The sequence below is a fragment of the Falco biarmicus genome, chromosome 14 (assembly GCF_023638135.1).
Source record: "Falco biarmicus isolate bFalBia1 chromosome 14, bFalBia1.pri, whole genome shotgun sequence".
NCBI lineage: Eukaryota > Metazoa > Chordata > Aves > Falconiformes > Falconidae > Falco > Falco biarmicus.
The window spans coordinates 9124537-9140801 of record NC_079301.1 but is presented as its reverse complement, the minus strand read 5'-3'; the positions used below and the strand labels follow the sequence as shown (position 1 = coordinate 9140801).

The following is a 16265-nucleotide window of genomic DNA, read 5'->3' as shown; positions in this document are numbered from 1 at the left end:
GACAAGAAGCCACTCTGGAGTGAAAGCTGACAGTATTACCTTGCGGTATGGGCAAACAGGCTGTTCCTGCATTTCCCTGCTGCAGGAGCAGAGAAAGATGTTTCAATTTATTTCCAAAACAAAAAAATCCCATCAAAAACTCTGGCATGTTTCACCACATTCCAGTTCCAGCAGAGAGGCATTTTGCAACACAAAGTCTTCCCACCAGAAGGTTTCCAACCTGCCTTAAAAGCAACATGGGGGGAGGTTAAATTTTGCAGTTAAGCCACTTTTGCCCCAAGTGAGATGCACCATAGACCCCTAAAAGCTGGCAAGGCCAGCAAACTTCAGAAGCACTCAGCTGCCTGAAATTTGTTGATATGGCAGAAAGCCATCTGGGCTCTCCTTGGAGCCACAAAAGCCCCAGGGCCAGGAATGGATGGCAGAGGCAGAGCACAGCCCGCCGGCAGCCACCGCGCAGGACAGAGGACATCCCTCCTCCAGTTAACAGCTCATCCATCCCCGCGTGCGAGGGGTCGGGGATCTGCTGGAGGTCCACCTGGGAATCGGGGGAGCCAGTGCTCAGACGGATACACCTGGTTCAGTTCATGTTACTCCTGGTGTCAGCTCCGGCAGATGTGCGTGCACAGGTCAGGGCTAATGCACAACAGTCGAAGATAGCTTCTGCCTGATGGATGATGAATCCCCCGTTTCTGGAGCGCACGGAGCGGTGTTGACTCGGTAAACAACTGCGTCCTGGTAATACACTGACCGATGAGTGATTTGCAGGCCGGACCCAAACGCACACTATTTTGCAGTTTGCAAAGCAGGTGGTGGAGAGAAGAAAGAAAGAAACATGGATTTAAAACACTGGTCCTGAGACATTTCTCTGGAGGAGCATCCTTCTCTCTCTTTCTGATATCTTTTTGGCAAGGACTAAAAAGACAGGCTGCTTTCTGGGCAGGTCTGCGCTTCCTTCTGCTGGAGACCATCCACCAGCGCACTTGAGCCCGTGTACAAGTCCAGCGTGGTCTCTCCCTTGAATTAATTTTGAGAGCCTCATCTCAGGTAACGCCTCATCCTCCATCTGGGCTACAACCCATGACTTTTCAGGGTTTGGAAAGATCCAGACATCTTCCAGATATTTAACTCACAGCTTCATCTAATCAGGTTTGATTAGTTCATAGATAGATACACTTATATTTATGGAAAGGTGTAAAAACTCATTTTCAAGAATGCAATGCTGTCATCTGCAGCAAGTAGGAACCTGCTGGATCCTGGGTAAGGAGATCACCGCCATGTAGACTCTCACTCAACCACATCTAAGTAAACACCAGCTCCCCAGAGCCTTCAGTTGCTGCCATAATGCAGTGCTGCAACTTGCACTGCTAGGTCATTGCCACAGTATCCTGTACAAAAACAAACACATTTGTTCAAAGCTGAAGAGGAAAATGAGAGATCAGTTTTTTAAGGCAGTTTGGAAAATCTCAGCATTTCCCATCTTCTTCCCTTTAGGGCTCAAGAATGCTCTGAATGTTGTACCCAAAAGTTTTCCAGTAAGTGGTGGCTTCCATGAAACATCATTTGTTTTCTTGGACATCTCCCTCAGTGCAAGATGACGGACAGCAATGCAGCAGCCACAGCTGAGAGCCCAGGACCCTCTCCTAGACACTTTTAATGAGACAGGGCCACCTGTCCCAATGTTAATTGTGTCTCCAGTTAATCACATAGTTGTATTTCCCCAAGACACCTGAGCAGAAGCATGTCAAGCTCGTCCTAAGCCAAGCTGTGTTCAGTACGTCCTTCATGGCCCTTGGTTCCATGAATTTGTATTCTTGTGTCTTTGACTGCATATGACTTTTGGGTGTCCCCACTGTGTGACATTCCCAGTGGCCCATAGCCAAATTCCCAGCACCACGGCGAAGTGCACCAAAGGATCCCCGTCTTGCTGACCCCAGCCTTGTGTTCAGCTGGTGGCTGCGATTTCTGAGTAGCACCACCCGGCAGTAGCTCAGCTATAGTGCTGTCCCCTGCCTGCTGCCCTTCAGCGGTGCCCAAGGTGGTCACAGACACCTGAAGCATAAGATGTGACAAATTGCAGCATGATCCCAAGGACGGTGAGCTAATACGGGCGCTCAGCACCCACCTGTCTTTGCTCTCATCTGGGCTAAAGACAACGCAGCGAGGGACACTGATACAGAGTCCACCGGGAAGGGATCTCAGCTGGACCAGCTTGCCTGGGACCGCAGAGGAGTGGAAATGCTTCCAGGGGAGAAGGCAGTCCTTCGTCATCCACATCCCCCATTTTCTGAGACCAGGAGCCACAGCAGCCATGGGGCAGGAGCGGGATGGCCCTGCCTCGTGCCTGCAGGATGTCCCCACGATGCTTTACAGCTGAGTGCTGGCACACTGACACAAATGCTGGGCACATGCCTCAGCCAGCATGGCTGGGCCACGCTCCAGGGCTGGAGCCCTCTCCTGCAACACCCTAAAGCCTCATTTATTACATCCCCGTAATCACTTTGATCAGCTTACCTGCAGTAAGGCATTAGTAAAAGCCAAGGCACTCCTGAAAGGGGCACCCTCTCCTACGTGAAAAGTCAATCAACATGTTATATTGTTATCAGGCTCGCAGACAAACCTTTCTTTGTATGACAAACTGTGCAGATACGATGCCCTGACTATCAGCGTAAGGTTATCTTGTCGGTCCATTAGCAAGTAGCACCTGGTCTGCTTCTGTCTGAAGTATTTCTTTATTGTTGCCCCTTAAAAGGAAATCTAGTTAAACTATTTTGTCTCTCCACAATGAAAAATGGCACAAGAAGAAAAGCAAGTTTGTATCCGAGTCAGAAATTGTGTTTCCCAGCCTCAGAAGAATTCATGTGTTTTCAGCCACAGAAAAACAGATTCATCATCCTTTAAAGATAAATATGACTATCACTATTGCACCTGGGCAGATTTTTGCATGCTTGAAATTGTTTTGATGTGTAAAGTCATGTAAAATGCTGCACTTGGTAACAATTTAAAGATACATTAACTCCTAAATTACGCTGTTGAAAAGTACCTCCTTAGACACTCTGGCATAACACAAACTGTTATGCAAACTTGCAACCTGACTACAGGGTAAACCTTTTGCCAACGGACTGGCATTATAAACATCAGGGACCGCTAAGCAATCATAGATTTTTCAAAGACTTTTGTGCATCGGTACATGTAACAGCAAAAGCATCATCTCATTTGAACTCCAATGCGTCTCCAACCCTTCAACCTCACCCAGTCACCCTATACTGAGACCAAGAACCGGCCTCATCTGCACTGATATGGGCTTCCAAAAGAAGGATTTAGGCCAACGTCTGCTCACATTGGCAATGTGATGCATGTGATTTATGGATATGAGGATATCAGGGATTTACCTGCCCTCCACTGATCTTGCTTTAAAAAAACACTGGTACCTCATTCTTTGCTTTGGGTCAGAATAGACCGAGGCAGTGGAAGTCAGCTTCTAAAAATACTGGATACAAATTGCTCAGGTGGGCTTGGATCTGCAACCTGTAAGCACAACACTGGAGGAGTTAATTTATTTTTTTTTTAAATTAAGAAACATTGAACCAGAAAAGTAGGAGTATGGGATTAATATGTTCAGTGGATTTACTTGCTGATTTCATAGCTGGTTTTTGCATGTATGTAGCTTTTCTCAAAGTGCAAACTGATTCCAGTAGATGAATTTCTAGTTCTTCAGTTGTAGACTTGCTGTTTCTTTGGACGAACTCACAGCACAGAAGTTACAAGAACCCTTCAAAACGCCTACATTATGTACAATGAGAGGCCTAGAAGAGTCACAGAAGTACAAACAACCAGCTGAAGGATGCTATAAACAAGCCCATCTCTGAAAGCCACCAATAATTTTCCCAGTCTGTCAATAAAAAAATCATTTTTGCTGACGTCAAAAGTGAATTAATGAACCTGCCACTCAATTAGAGCTTCAGCCAAGTGCTATATGTGATTCCCTCTTCATCTTCTAGCTTGTATTTGGTCAGTGACAAAGAATTCTTGACTTCCAACCAAATCTTCATTAAAAGGAGAAATTTCAACAAACACAAACACTTGAAACAGAAAAGCAATAATCAAGCTATTGCACTGTTTTAGTTGGTACAATTCCAGCTGTTCCATCAGGATAATCTAGCTGACATTTGGCCTCATCATTTTTTTCACCCTGAGACAGGATGGATGTCTTGTAAAGCAGTATGTTTCTGCTATCCTTGCTTCAGTCAAGCATTCAACAGCACCCTCTTTGGAGAAAAAAAAAAAAGAAAAGGGGAGGGGAAAGTTGCTGCTACAAAAATTGCAGTTTAAATTCCTAAAGCTTCTAGCAGAATAGAAAAATCCAGTGGAAGGATTCTGCGTCAAGAAGGATTCTGCGTCAAACTGACACGGCTCACCCTGTCACAAGAGCCAAGGACAGGGCACCTCTGTTGTCGGCTGAGCAGAGCCACGCACAATAAATATTGATATTGTACGCATGATATTTTTCAGTAGGACAAGCCAAGCCTGCGGGCTGTACAGCGGGAAGGCACAACAGCCACGTGGCCCCGTGCTGTCAGCAAAATTCACACAGACAGGGACATCTTCCACCTGTGGAAGGAGTAATTCAAAAGTCAATCAGGTATTGTCTTTCTCTGCAGACAGATCCAGACATCCCAAGACTCAGCACTAAATGGAGCAGAGCAGTATCAGCAGGTACCGTCAGCTCAGATAGGGCTCCCTGAAGGCATTTGAAGAGAAGCAATCACCATGATAAAGGATGGGAAAACATGATCTTGTAAATATTTTAACTACTGTTGGTCTGTCTCCCAGCCCAGGCACAGGCACAGCGCACAGTGTGAGCCCTGGCAGACTCTGATCACTCCTCCCAGGTTGGGACCAGCCCCTTTCCAGCATGAATGCTCCCTTCTAAGGAACCCTTCCCACAGGAGCGGGCTGCAGAATCCAGGAGGACTGCACCCAACGCGACCCTGCCTGGCACCCCAGGCTGCCACGCACCTCAGCAGGGAAACCCGCTGGTACCCACGTGCTCCCCAAAATGAGCATCCTTCTTGCACCTCATGAAAGTGCAATTCAAATGTCATCATAGCAGCAGCATCTCCTGTTCCCTGCCACAGCAGGGGGTGGAAGTAGCTCAGATTGATGGCACCTCCAGAAATAAACCTGGGAGAAAACGGGAAGGTCCCCAAAGGCTGAGCCACAGGAATGACATCTCAGCACTGAGACCTCTAAAACACGGAATGGTTTGCTGGGACGTTTGAAGATGTTTAAAAGCAGAATAGGATGAAAGTTGCAACTCACAGGAGTTCAGAGGAGTTTCCAAAAACACGGTGCAAGGCAGACAACATGGGGGTCCCGCTCCATGGCCACGAAGGGCGAACACAGAAACCCCTTCTCTCTGGGAAGGCGGCTGCCAGAGACAACACCTGCTCTGCGACATGCCTATATTCCCATTTGGAAGCAACAATGCCTTTGTAACATGTACAAAGGGGTTACCAACAAACAGCTTTTCCACCTGGGAAAGGACCACGCTCGGCCAGCCCAGAGGCGATGTTCAAGCCTGCAATTTGATGAGAACACTCAAAAAAACCCTGCTGAGAGGATAAATCTGTGGCAAAGCAAGCCAGAAGCCATTAAAGAGTTACAGATCTGGGTAAATCAAGGGACACACTGTGCTGATCTTGACTTTCATCCAGCGCCTGGGTATGGTGCGGATTGCTGGAAACTCGCACAGGAGTCCAGCCCACCCGGCTGGTCTGGCAGCACGCGGCAGCAGCCGGAGCAGCAAACAGGCAGGGTGCAGGAAAACTCAGGGCTTCCCTGGGCACTGCAAACTCCCTCTCCCCCTTAGAAATAACCGAGGGAGAGCAGAAAGGCATAACTAACTGCAGGCTACGCAGCAGGAACAGCCAGGCAGGGGAGCTGTTATACACACACAACCTTGCAGAGCCATCTTTATATATCTTTATTGCACACATCTATCCTTACATATCTCATGGGATGAGGCCAACTTCCCTTCCCAGGACAAACTATTTCTACTTAATTCTGCCAAATCCATCTGTTCCCAAGACAACTTTTGTTACCGCCTAGCACAGATATTTTGGAAGGGTAAATCTTCCCCTTCTCCTCCCCCTGCCCTGCGGTTGCTGGATCACTCAGAACATTCCTTAGGTGACACTCCAGCCACTAAAAGTAATTTTTTTCCTCCCAGCAAAGCCTGTGAGATACCTATGGAATAGCATCCCTACACAGGTGAGCTGGACCACACCGCCTTTGCAACCTCCTGCAAAAAGCCTGCACCTTCTCCCCCGCCGTGCCTGCTAAAGCTGCTTGCCCAGCACAGGAGCCTCTCCAGCACCCATGTTTTATTTTCAGGCTTCCTGGCAATGAGCTCGTCGGTTATAAGTGGCATCTTGAGTGAGAATGCCGGAGGTGATCTAATTAGTGGGTGGCTGACTGGAGCAGCAGCAAAGCGCCAGCCACCCTAGGCTCTGTTTGCTTTGGGTGCCCGATGCAAGACAACTGATCCCAGAGGGGTGTGAGCACATGTTTGTGCTGTAAAGTCTGGAAGACATTTGCACTGACTCGTAATTTGGGGGGAAAATACTGTAATTTATTCACAGGCATGATTTGCCATTGGTGTGGCATAAATATATGTGTGTGTATGTGCACAGCTCTATTTTTAGAGCTGCACGGCCAGGGTGCTGGCTCCACGGTTACTCCATTGACAAACAGGATGCGTTCTTCTCTGAGCTGGGAGGTTTTCAGTCCTCCCCCTTATTGTAAACATTATCTGCCTTCAAAATCCTTAATGTGTTGCAGATGTGACAAACAATAAAAGACCTATCATAAAAAAAAGCCTGCCATCTCCACGTTTCCCACTGGGGCAACATAATAATGAATTTATTAGCATATAGGGCTCACCAACATATGTTTATAGTCACTCACAAACTTTTGACTTGACAGTTTACAAGTATGTTTAAATCATTAAAGTTTAAGTTGACTGTCCAGTTATTACAGGCTCATTATAAATAGGAAACAAAGGTTACATTTTATACAACAGGCGATAAATCAAAACTAGCCTGTATTTGAGACTGACTGACTTCCCCCCGCCTCTTTTTTCATCTCCACATTTTCAAGACCTTCTGAGGGCACATCTCGGTGAGGCCAGCACCGAGCAGCTGTTTGCAGTTAGCTGGCAGGACCAGCAGCACCCACACCAGCAAGCAGGAGAAACTCCCACTGCATCCAAGAGATGCAAAGACCTCAGAGGTGGCAAACGCTGCCAACATTTTCGCTCAACCGACGGCCAAACTTAGGGCCAGCCTGAGGCTCCCACCTCTCCTCCCCACCAAGGCATCGCCAAGTCCATCTGCAAGGCTTGGGAAACCCTTTGTAAGGGAGGAGATCTCCGCTGCCATCCTGGGGCCATGGGAATCTCCTCCCAAGTAGAACAAAGCCTCTAAGAAAAGGGAAGCAAAGGACCCAAACTGCATTCCCCGACTGTAAACCTCCAAGGGCTGGCAGAGGCACTCAGACACGCTGGAAGGGGGTTTTGGGGTTTGACCACTATGATGAGACCCCCCCCCCAGCCATCCATCCATGTCCCTGCCTTAACACCGCAGAGCATCCAGCACAGGATAAAACCAGGGAGTCAATAACTCACCCCGCCACTCCCAGTCCTTTCTGCCTCTATTACGGGGTAACCACCTTGGGCAGGAGACAGATAAAGCCACACTAAATGTAATAGTTAACTTTGTAAACTATTTCCAGATTTTAAAGCCTGGCATCATTTCAAATCGGCATGCTAACCTAAAATTTAGAATTTGTGGAAAGTAGGGGGGGGGGGGGGCCGGAACGTGGAACGGTTTCTGGTCCCTTTTATTTCATGCTATGTGCATGTGATATGATGGAAAAAAATAATTGAAAAATACCCTTTCAAAGTAAAAAGAAATATTCTAAAAAATGTTGAAAGTGAGTATTTCCACACCATCAGCAACTTTTCCTGGGCTTTTTTCCAAAATAAAACTTGAACGGAGTCACAGTTTGTATCCAATACCAGCCAAATAGGATTCTGTCACTGTCAGATCAGTTTCGCCTTTCTGCTCTAAAGCAAAACATAAAAAAAGAGCATTACGGCACGGGCAAGTGAGGAAGCACCAGAAAGTCTCCCTGGCCACCCCAACGGCACATCTTGTGTCCTCTGAGGCCAGCCAGTGCCTAAAAGCTGTGTTGGACAAACCTCATGCTCTCAGCAACCTGAAAGACTTCACCTGCCAGGAACACAATGCCCCAAAGCCACTGCTGCTCTAAAGTTAATATTTACCCATCCTGTAGCAAAGGCAGCAGCAAACACCCTCCAGCAGAGTAGCACAGGGAGGACAACTCCTCGTTTCCTATTACATGTTCACGTACCGCAGGGATAAGAGGGGTCCACACTGCTGGACAAGCAGGTTGTCAGGGAGATCAATACAGTGATTAAACTAGCCTAGAGATGGAAAAAGGCAGAAAGGATTATATACCCGGCTCCAGAGATCGTTGATGGTATTATGGGGAAGGCTATAAGAGGAAATTTGAAACACGCTAAAAATAGCATAAAGGTGTGACACAAAGATCGCAGAAAATGAAACACGTGCATCTGCTCTCGACTCAGGATGATGTGGATCACCTGTATTTCTTTAATGTACACTTTGATATTTAGTTCTTGGATGAAATAGCATACATTTTATCCTTCTCTGAATTCTGTATTTCTCTTTCAGACTTGGATTGGAGGACTTAAAGAGTCTTTTCTTTTCCTTATCCAATATTTGAATATATGTATTTTATATATTTGACATAATGTGTCAATAATCTTTGATATGAAACTGGCATTTAATATTTCAGCTCTCACTTCATTAAGGATATTTTAATTATCCCAGACCAATGGAAGGGAATTTATAAACATCTGTGCTTCGTTTAAGAGCCCAAATTTGCCTCTTAAACTTCAAAGCTGTAAAGCTGATTTTATCCAGGTTCAGTTGTCTGGTCTCTCAAAGAGCACTGGAACCAGCATTAATTGGGCCAAGCCTCTAGCCCGCAGTCCCATGTCCAGCAGACCCCGCTCATCCACGATGGACACAGCCTCGAACAGCCTGGTCTTGCTCACGTGAATGAAACTGATGCTGCTGCTGAGCATCACGGAGCCAGGAGCAGGATGGCAGTGGTTGGGGTTGGTGGGTCGGGCAGAAGGCCCACGTCCACAGCACGTGTGACTGCCCAAGTCACAACCGGTCCTTCGCTTTCTCCTCCCGGTGGGTGACCAGGGACTACCTTATTAATAATGCAGCTTCAAAGCACGAGCATGGCCATTTTCAAAGCAATCAAAGACATGACTCATACTGGCAAGCAACGCAATTTTAGCCTCCTGAATTTCTCCAAAATAAGACTATAAGGTATTTGTCAAAAATTACCTTAGGTTCCTAAAGCCCAGATCAGAAATATCCATCATTTGCTGCAGTCAAACGATCCTTACCAACTTTCTGATGCTCTCCAGAAAGCTGAAAAGCTCATCTCTATGCTCATGAGTGTGGGCAGCAACAGTAAAGAGAGAAAAGGGTGGCTCTGGGACCCACAGTAGGTTTGCAACCTGTCTCAAACTTTCTCCCATGCATTGCCCTTAACACACCCCTGCAAAACCAACCTGGAAAGCATCAGCATTTATTCTCCAGCTGCTGCCTCAGCTGGCACTGAGGCCAGTCAGCATGATGCTAGCATCAACAGCCTCTGGACCGTGACTGTGGAGAGCATCAGCGGTACCTGCAGTGAGCGGACCTGAGCAGACCCCCGAGAGCAGCTCCCCACACCATCACCAAGACTCAGAACCCACAGAGGGGCAGCTGCTGTGGGACCACCATCCCCATCACCTGCTAAGAACCGGAGCTGGTTCCTCACTCGCAGCTCTCCATCCCCAGAGCCTCCGCCACAGTCATCTTCATCGTCGCAGTCTCCGCTCTCCTCCTCCTCCTCTGGGGTTTTTCCTGGAGCTTTTCGGTGGGGCAAAGCCATCCCTTTGAGCAGCTGAAAGACATGAGGTGCCACAGTCATTCAACAGCTTCCCTCCACCCCCCCTACTGCTTCATCCCACGCTCGCAGAGAGATCAGGTGACAAGAGGGGGACAGGGCTCAGTGGAGACAGGATGGGGGGACAGGACTCCATCACGCTCCTCATGCCAAAGCAATGACAAGCTCAGCTTCATTCATGGACAAAGCTGCAGACAAAACCTCAATGGAAGAAACAAAAGGAGGAGGAAAAACCACACTGAGTAATTCTGCCCCTTGGCTTCTGCCCAGCAAGCATCACATGAGCTGGAGTGCGTCCAGCCAGCTCTTCAAGACCCCAGTGCCACCAAAGCTCTGGTGTCGGCTGCAAAATACGTGTCCAAAGACGGGGCAAAAACCAGCAGCAAGAGGAGACTCTGTTCAGGGATTCACACTACTTTCAGGGACTATCTCCCATCTGAGAAGTAACACACATGAAAGGAAACAGCAGATCTCTTGGGTCCATATCGTGGCCCACAAAAATAACCTAAAAATCTCATTCCTCACTCTGGAAGTGAAGGGGATGCTCGTCAAAGTTTTTGGGATAGCCAAGCAACACAGCAAAAGGATCTTTTAAAGGATGTTTAGTTAAAAGTCCTAACTAACAGTGACAGGTTGCGCATCCCCGAGACAGGGACCCGAATGGTTCCGCTGAGCACAGGTCAGGATTGCTTTCCGAACACGGGTGGGAGACCCTCATGCTGCCCCTTCACAGCACGCGGAGGGATTAGACACGTTTTAAGCTCTTGGCTTCCTCTTCCCACCGACTTTTCTGATTTTGCTGTTGCTGAAAGCAGCCAGCTATTTCATCATAAACTCAGATCCACTTTGAAAAAAGTATGAGTCAGCTGGTTAATATATGCCGAAAATTTCTATCATTACCACTCTGCTGTTAAAAGCCTTCTTGAATTTAATCCCAGCACTAAAAAAAAAAAAGAAAAGGATAAGTAACTGAGAAGATATTACAAAATGGGAGCTTTCCGCATACTTCAGGGGTTTAGTTAGTTCCATCTATTGCAGCAATATGCATGCCTTTCAAGGCATTTTTTAATATCTGGAATCTAGATTATATTTTTAAACTATCAAGGTAGCCTTAGAAAACAGTTTCTAAAATATTTAGCTGCTGAAGTTTATACAGCCTTGCAGGAATGCTTTCGGCATCTGGCTTGCTCTGTCCACGGCAATGTCCACATACCTTAGTGTTTATATTAGAGGAGCATAACGTAATGAAAAACAAATGGCTGGATGTGAGACCCCTTTGGGTTTCCCAGCTGCATCAAACAACACAGCAACCCTCTCCTTGGCACGTCCACAAGCCTTGCCTGGCGTGACAGCCGTACTGGGTTCCGCATCCACGATAGGAAGCAAAACCCAGCCCATCTCCCCGAAATTCAGGGGATGTGTTTCCATGGCCTTCAACAGGCTCTGGCTTAGACTGGTTAAGTTCACTTTTCAGGAATTTTATTGTATTTAGACATTTATAGGCCTTTCCCAGAATATGGCATAAACACAAAAAAGCAACAAATAAACAAAAAAAGGCAAATGCAGCTGGGGGCAGCACGAGGAAGACCTCGCACAGGAACCCAACACGCTGACCGCTCAAGCCTTTACACCATCACTTGTCTTGCTCTGCTCCAAACGAAGCCCACAGCTAACAGCGGTCCTCAGCACAGAGTCTATCAGCTCGAGGTGGAAGGAGGGTCTCCCGCACACAGCAGCTAATTACAGCACACACCAGTTCAAACCCATTGCCCCAGTGCACCACTGCTAAAAGCCCAGCCCATCATGGTGGAAGGGGACCGCAACATGGTGGAAGGGGACCGGAGGCAGGATGCTCACTCCGCTGCATCCGAGGCACCAAGCAAGCCAGACAGGACCCACTGCGCAGCTCAGCAGCACAACTTGCATTACTTACCCAAAACAGCAGAGGAACTTTCTGGCAGAACCAAGCTTTGGGATATTTTCAGATTTAATAAGCTCAGCAGGGGGCAGGGGAAAATCAGGACTTTTCAGTCGTGTGTTTTCAAACATTAAAATGACTGAGCATTTCTTGTATTACTACTTTTTTTCTTGACGTGCCATAAATTAGCAGCTTAATTTCTTTGCCTTTGTAGCCACAATAAAACAGGAACTTTCTGAGAAACACTGCACAGGCCCTGACTTTGGATCGAGTGAACGTGACATCCCTGTGCCATGCTGCTCATTTCTTTTCCAGGACAAAAGCTCCATCCTTGTTGACACACTCGCCAGCTGCTGAGAACCACAGGGAAGTTCAATGTGTTCAGTTTTGCAGCTGGCAGTGGAGAAATGAAGCCCGTGACACAAAACCTACTGGCACCACTAGCAGGAGACCTGACACAGGGTGAAAATCCCACCCCACTCGTGCATCCAGGCCCAGAAATGCTGTTGGATGCCTCAGCTTTGGCTGAAACAGCAGCCACAGTCCCAGTCATTGACCATTACACAACCTCCCCTACGGTCTGCACACTTTATGAAATTATATTTGGTGGACTGAACATAGATTCTCCATCCTTAAATAGCAAGCAGAGTTGACTGTACCCTAACATTACTGCTTATTCATGTCCTGTGGTTTAAAGTCTATGGTAAGAGACAGGAAAATACATAGTCTGGCAATCGCTAAAGTAGTATGTAACAGTGAAACAGCTTTAACTTAATCACAATTCATCCAGCTGTAAGAGTTTACAGTTGTACCTACTCTTCTTTGCTAAGCCATAATGGTAAAAATACTGTATAATGTACCTGATGTAAACTAGAGCACTAAGTGGGGAGTCCACGCACACGCAGGCATCTCTGAAGTGTCTGCAGGGCATTCATCTTCCATCTGCACAACCATCATGGCAAGAAACTTCCTTTGCTCCTGACTACAAGCTCCAACTGCTCAGACCTGCATCGGTTTTATTTCCAATCTCATCCCTTTTAAACCGTGACCCTCTGGACGGGTAGGGCGGGCAGCGCTGCGGTACCTCTGCTGCCGCACCAGCCGCTGGGGCATCGGCACGAGGGATGCTGAGCAGCCCCGGCTGGTCTCCGTACACATCTTGGTCGTTTGGCTTGTCTTGTGGTCTCCTTACAGCTTAAAAAACAAGGCAGATGGGAACGGCGTGCTGAGCCTTTCTGCAAGGAAAGTTCCCCAGGGCATCCCAGCATGATTTACACAATTATTCATAACCATACAGTGACCAGACAAAAACAGATGCAGCAACATGGGGTAATGACTCAGCTGGATTTGGACGGGCCACCGTATGTTGAAATCTTTATAACTCCTCATTCTTTACAACCACTTTACTCAGAGCTCACCAGCCCACCAGCCCACTGAGCCACCTGGTCTTGTTTTTCCAATTTTAACATAAACACTGAGAGCTGCAACATACTTTTTATCATTAATCTCCCGTCTCTGAAAAGAAATCAGTATTGTGTTTCTTGGACTGTAGTTTAATAGCTGTTTTCTTCTTTCAGAAACTACGCCCATGGTATTGCAAATACCAATGTGAGCAATGCCCAGAATTGTGCCCACAAATTCAAATAAAATATCACCAGTGAGCTACTAGCACCGTGCTCCTTTAGGGCAAAAATCATCCCTTTCAACATACTTCAAAAATATGTAAAGAGAACAGCCAAAGAGATTATTAAGGGGAATAGAAGACTTTTAGAAAAACATTTAATTCCTTCATGAGTTCAGGGGAGAAGTCTGATTGATATTTGTAATCTTTCGGTGGACAGAGCTGTCATTTAATTTAGCTTGCATGACTGAAAGAATTTAATAAAAGTGTTCCATAGAGTTTTGCTGAAATTCTTCGCATGTTTTTAGTAAGCCTCTGGAATACGATCAAACCTAAAAAGCTGGAGAGGACAGAGACTGAACTTGCAGCTAAAATAATATTCAGAATTGTAATATATGCTTAATAATCAAGTATTCACATCCAGCAGAAAAAGTGCCTGAGTGCAGAAACTCCTCTGGATCCCCAGCCGTGTCCATGTGCTGCTTGGCATCATGAAGGGGACCCTGGGAACTCAACCCCGCAGTGAAAAACAGCCCCTGGCTCTGCCAGAAACCTCCCAAAACTCAACCAAACCCACCAGCTTACGACTGTCTGCAAAACCTGGGATGCCTTTCTCCAGGAGCCTCAGTACAAAAAACTTTTGGGAGGAGCAAAGGTGTTATTTCCCCTTGCATCGTGCCAGCTGCCTGCTCCAGCCACGCATTTTCAGGTACCCAACACAGATGCCGCCACACTTCCCACACAACTCCCAAGATTCCCAATAGGTCAGGTTTTTCTATTTTAAATTCCAGCTTGCTGAAAACATTGTTTTGGGGGGAGAAAAACTAGATCTTATGGCCAATCCTGGCCTTGAAATCTGCAATACCGAATAATTTATGGGTGGCTTTTAAATCAGGGCAGCATCATGGGAAACGTGCAGATTTTCACACGATACTGTTCCCTGTTAACAGCTCATTACAATGTACAGAAGTATATTCCCATTATGAAATACAGCTGGGGTTGTTTTGCTTACGAAGGTCATTATCTGATCACAAGCAAGAATCAGGGAAAGGAACCCATTTTAAAAGGCTGAAGTTGTGGACTTTTTGAAAACTCATGTGTTTTGAATTTTGTGGCCTGATCATACACAAGCATGCAACAGGAGAATCGATTCTCTCCGCTTCCTCTGCTTATTAGCCCTGGAAATAGCATGGAAAAAATTATCTTTTATTAGCAAATACTTTCTTTATTATTTAACCAACCCTCATCTTGAGATTCGCTGGTGCCCTCCACTCCACTTTCCTATTTCCCAGCTCTGTTCAGTTTATCCTTTCTGCGGACAGGGGCCTCGGTGGCACCGGAGCGTGCACCAGCAGAAACTCAACAAACATCAACAGCAGCATTTTCAGTTGCTTCTTTCCAGGCTCTAGAGAGCCCTCCCCATCTTGGGCGGCAACAAAATGCAATGCGCACATTACAGAAAAACTCAATGTTCCCTGGCACCAAACGCCAAACACCATTTAAAAAGAAGGATATTTAAAAATTTTAAAAGTATCTGTAAATACCAGCATCTGTACTTCTGTCTTGCAAGAGTGAACACGCATGCATATGCACGGGGGCAGGTATCACTGCCCTTCCAGCCACATGGACAAAAGAGCCTGTTTTGGCAGGAGGACACCCAAACTGGTTTACTTACAGCCCTTCCAGTTAGATGCACCTTGGCAGCACAGATGTGGCAGAGAAGAAACCTGTTCCTAATTGTACTCCTATTTCAAGCTCAGCACAACAAGGAGCGATCGCTAATCAAATGTTAATAAAGTAGAAGCAGATTTTGGAGCTGGAAAAGTAATTTTCAGTGCTTGGAAAAACAACAAGTTGTGCATGTCAGCTGTTTTATCAGCTGCTCTGAAAGCAAATTCTGCACTTCCCCATGCTGCCTGCTTCGAGATGTCGCAGGTTTTGCCCTGCTGATGCCATATCCAGCAGATCAAGACCCAGGCAGCACTTTCTGCCTGCTCTGGGCAGGGTGGGCAAGGGATGGTGCTGGGATGCCCTCCCCATGCACCGCTCCTGGGTCACTCCTGATTTGGGGCTCCACACCAACACACGGTGACGGGTGCCAAAAGGGGTGAACCATAGCTCTGAGTTTATATTGTGCCTCTTTACCTGCAAAAATGTTTTAGTCTTTACTTCTAGCACTAAAAATGCCATCCCCTGGAACAGGAAAAATCCCTACCATGCATCACTCGGGGTCTACCGGCACAGCAGGACCCCCTTTACTGTCTTCACAGGCTCCAGAGGAGATGCTCTCAGCTGCCAGTAAATCAGTTTTCCTGGTCATTCTCCTGATAGCACAAAGAAGCCGGTGACAGCAGTGAATTATTGGCAAAAGGGTGGCCCTACTTTATGGATCATCAGCCTAATTCCAGATTAGCTATGAAAACTGACAACATCCCTATGGGTAAAGGAAGACAGATAAAGACCCCTAAGTGCTGGCAGTAATTAAAATGGGTCCACACTGGACAGTAAATCTCTGTCGGCAGCAGAAGGGGCTGCCAAGCCGTTATGGATTGCTCTGGTTTGGTGAGGGCAGGCTGATGCCCGGGACAGGATGCTCCTGTGCACGCAGAGGTTAAGCCCTTGCTGGCACCAGGGCAGGCAGAGGGA

General features: G+C 46.9%; 1 protein-coding gene across 1 annotated transcript in view; it reads right to left on the bottom strand.

Moving 5' to 3' along the window:
* The window catches only part of GPC3 (glypican 3), a 154971-nt gene that overhangs the window by 18042 nt on the left and 120664 nt on the right, over positions 1-16265 (bottom strand). The window contains exon 7 of the mRNA XM_056360059.1: positions 9924-10077. Within this exon, the coding sequence (XP_056216034.1) occupies positions 9924-10077 (154 nt within the window). The remainder of the gene's footprint in view (positions 1-9923; positions 10078-16265) is intronic.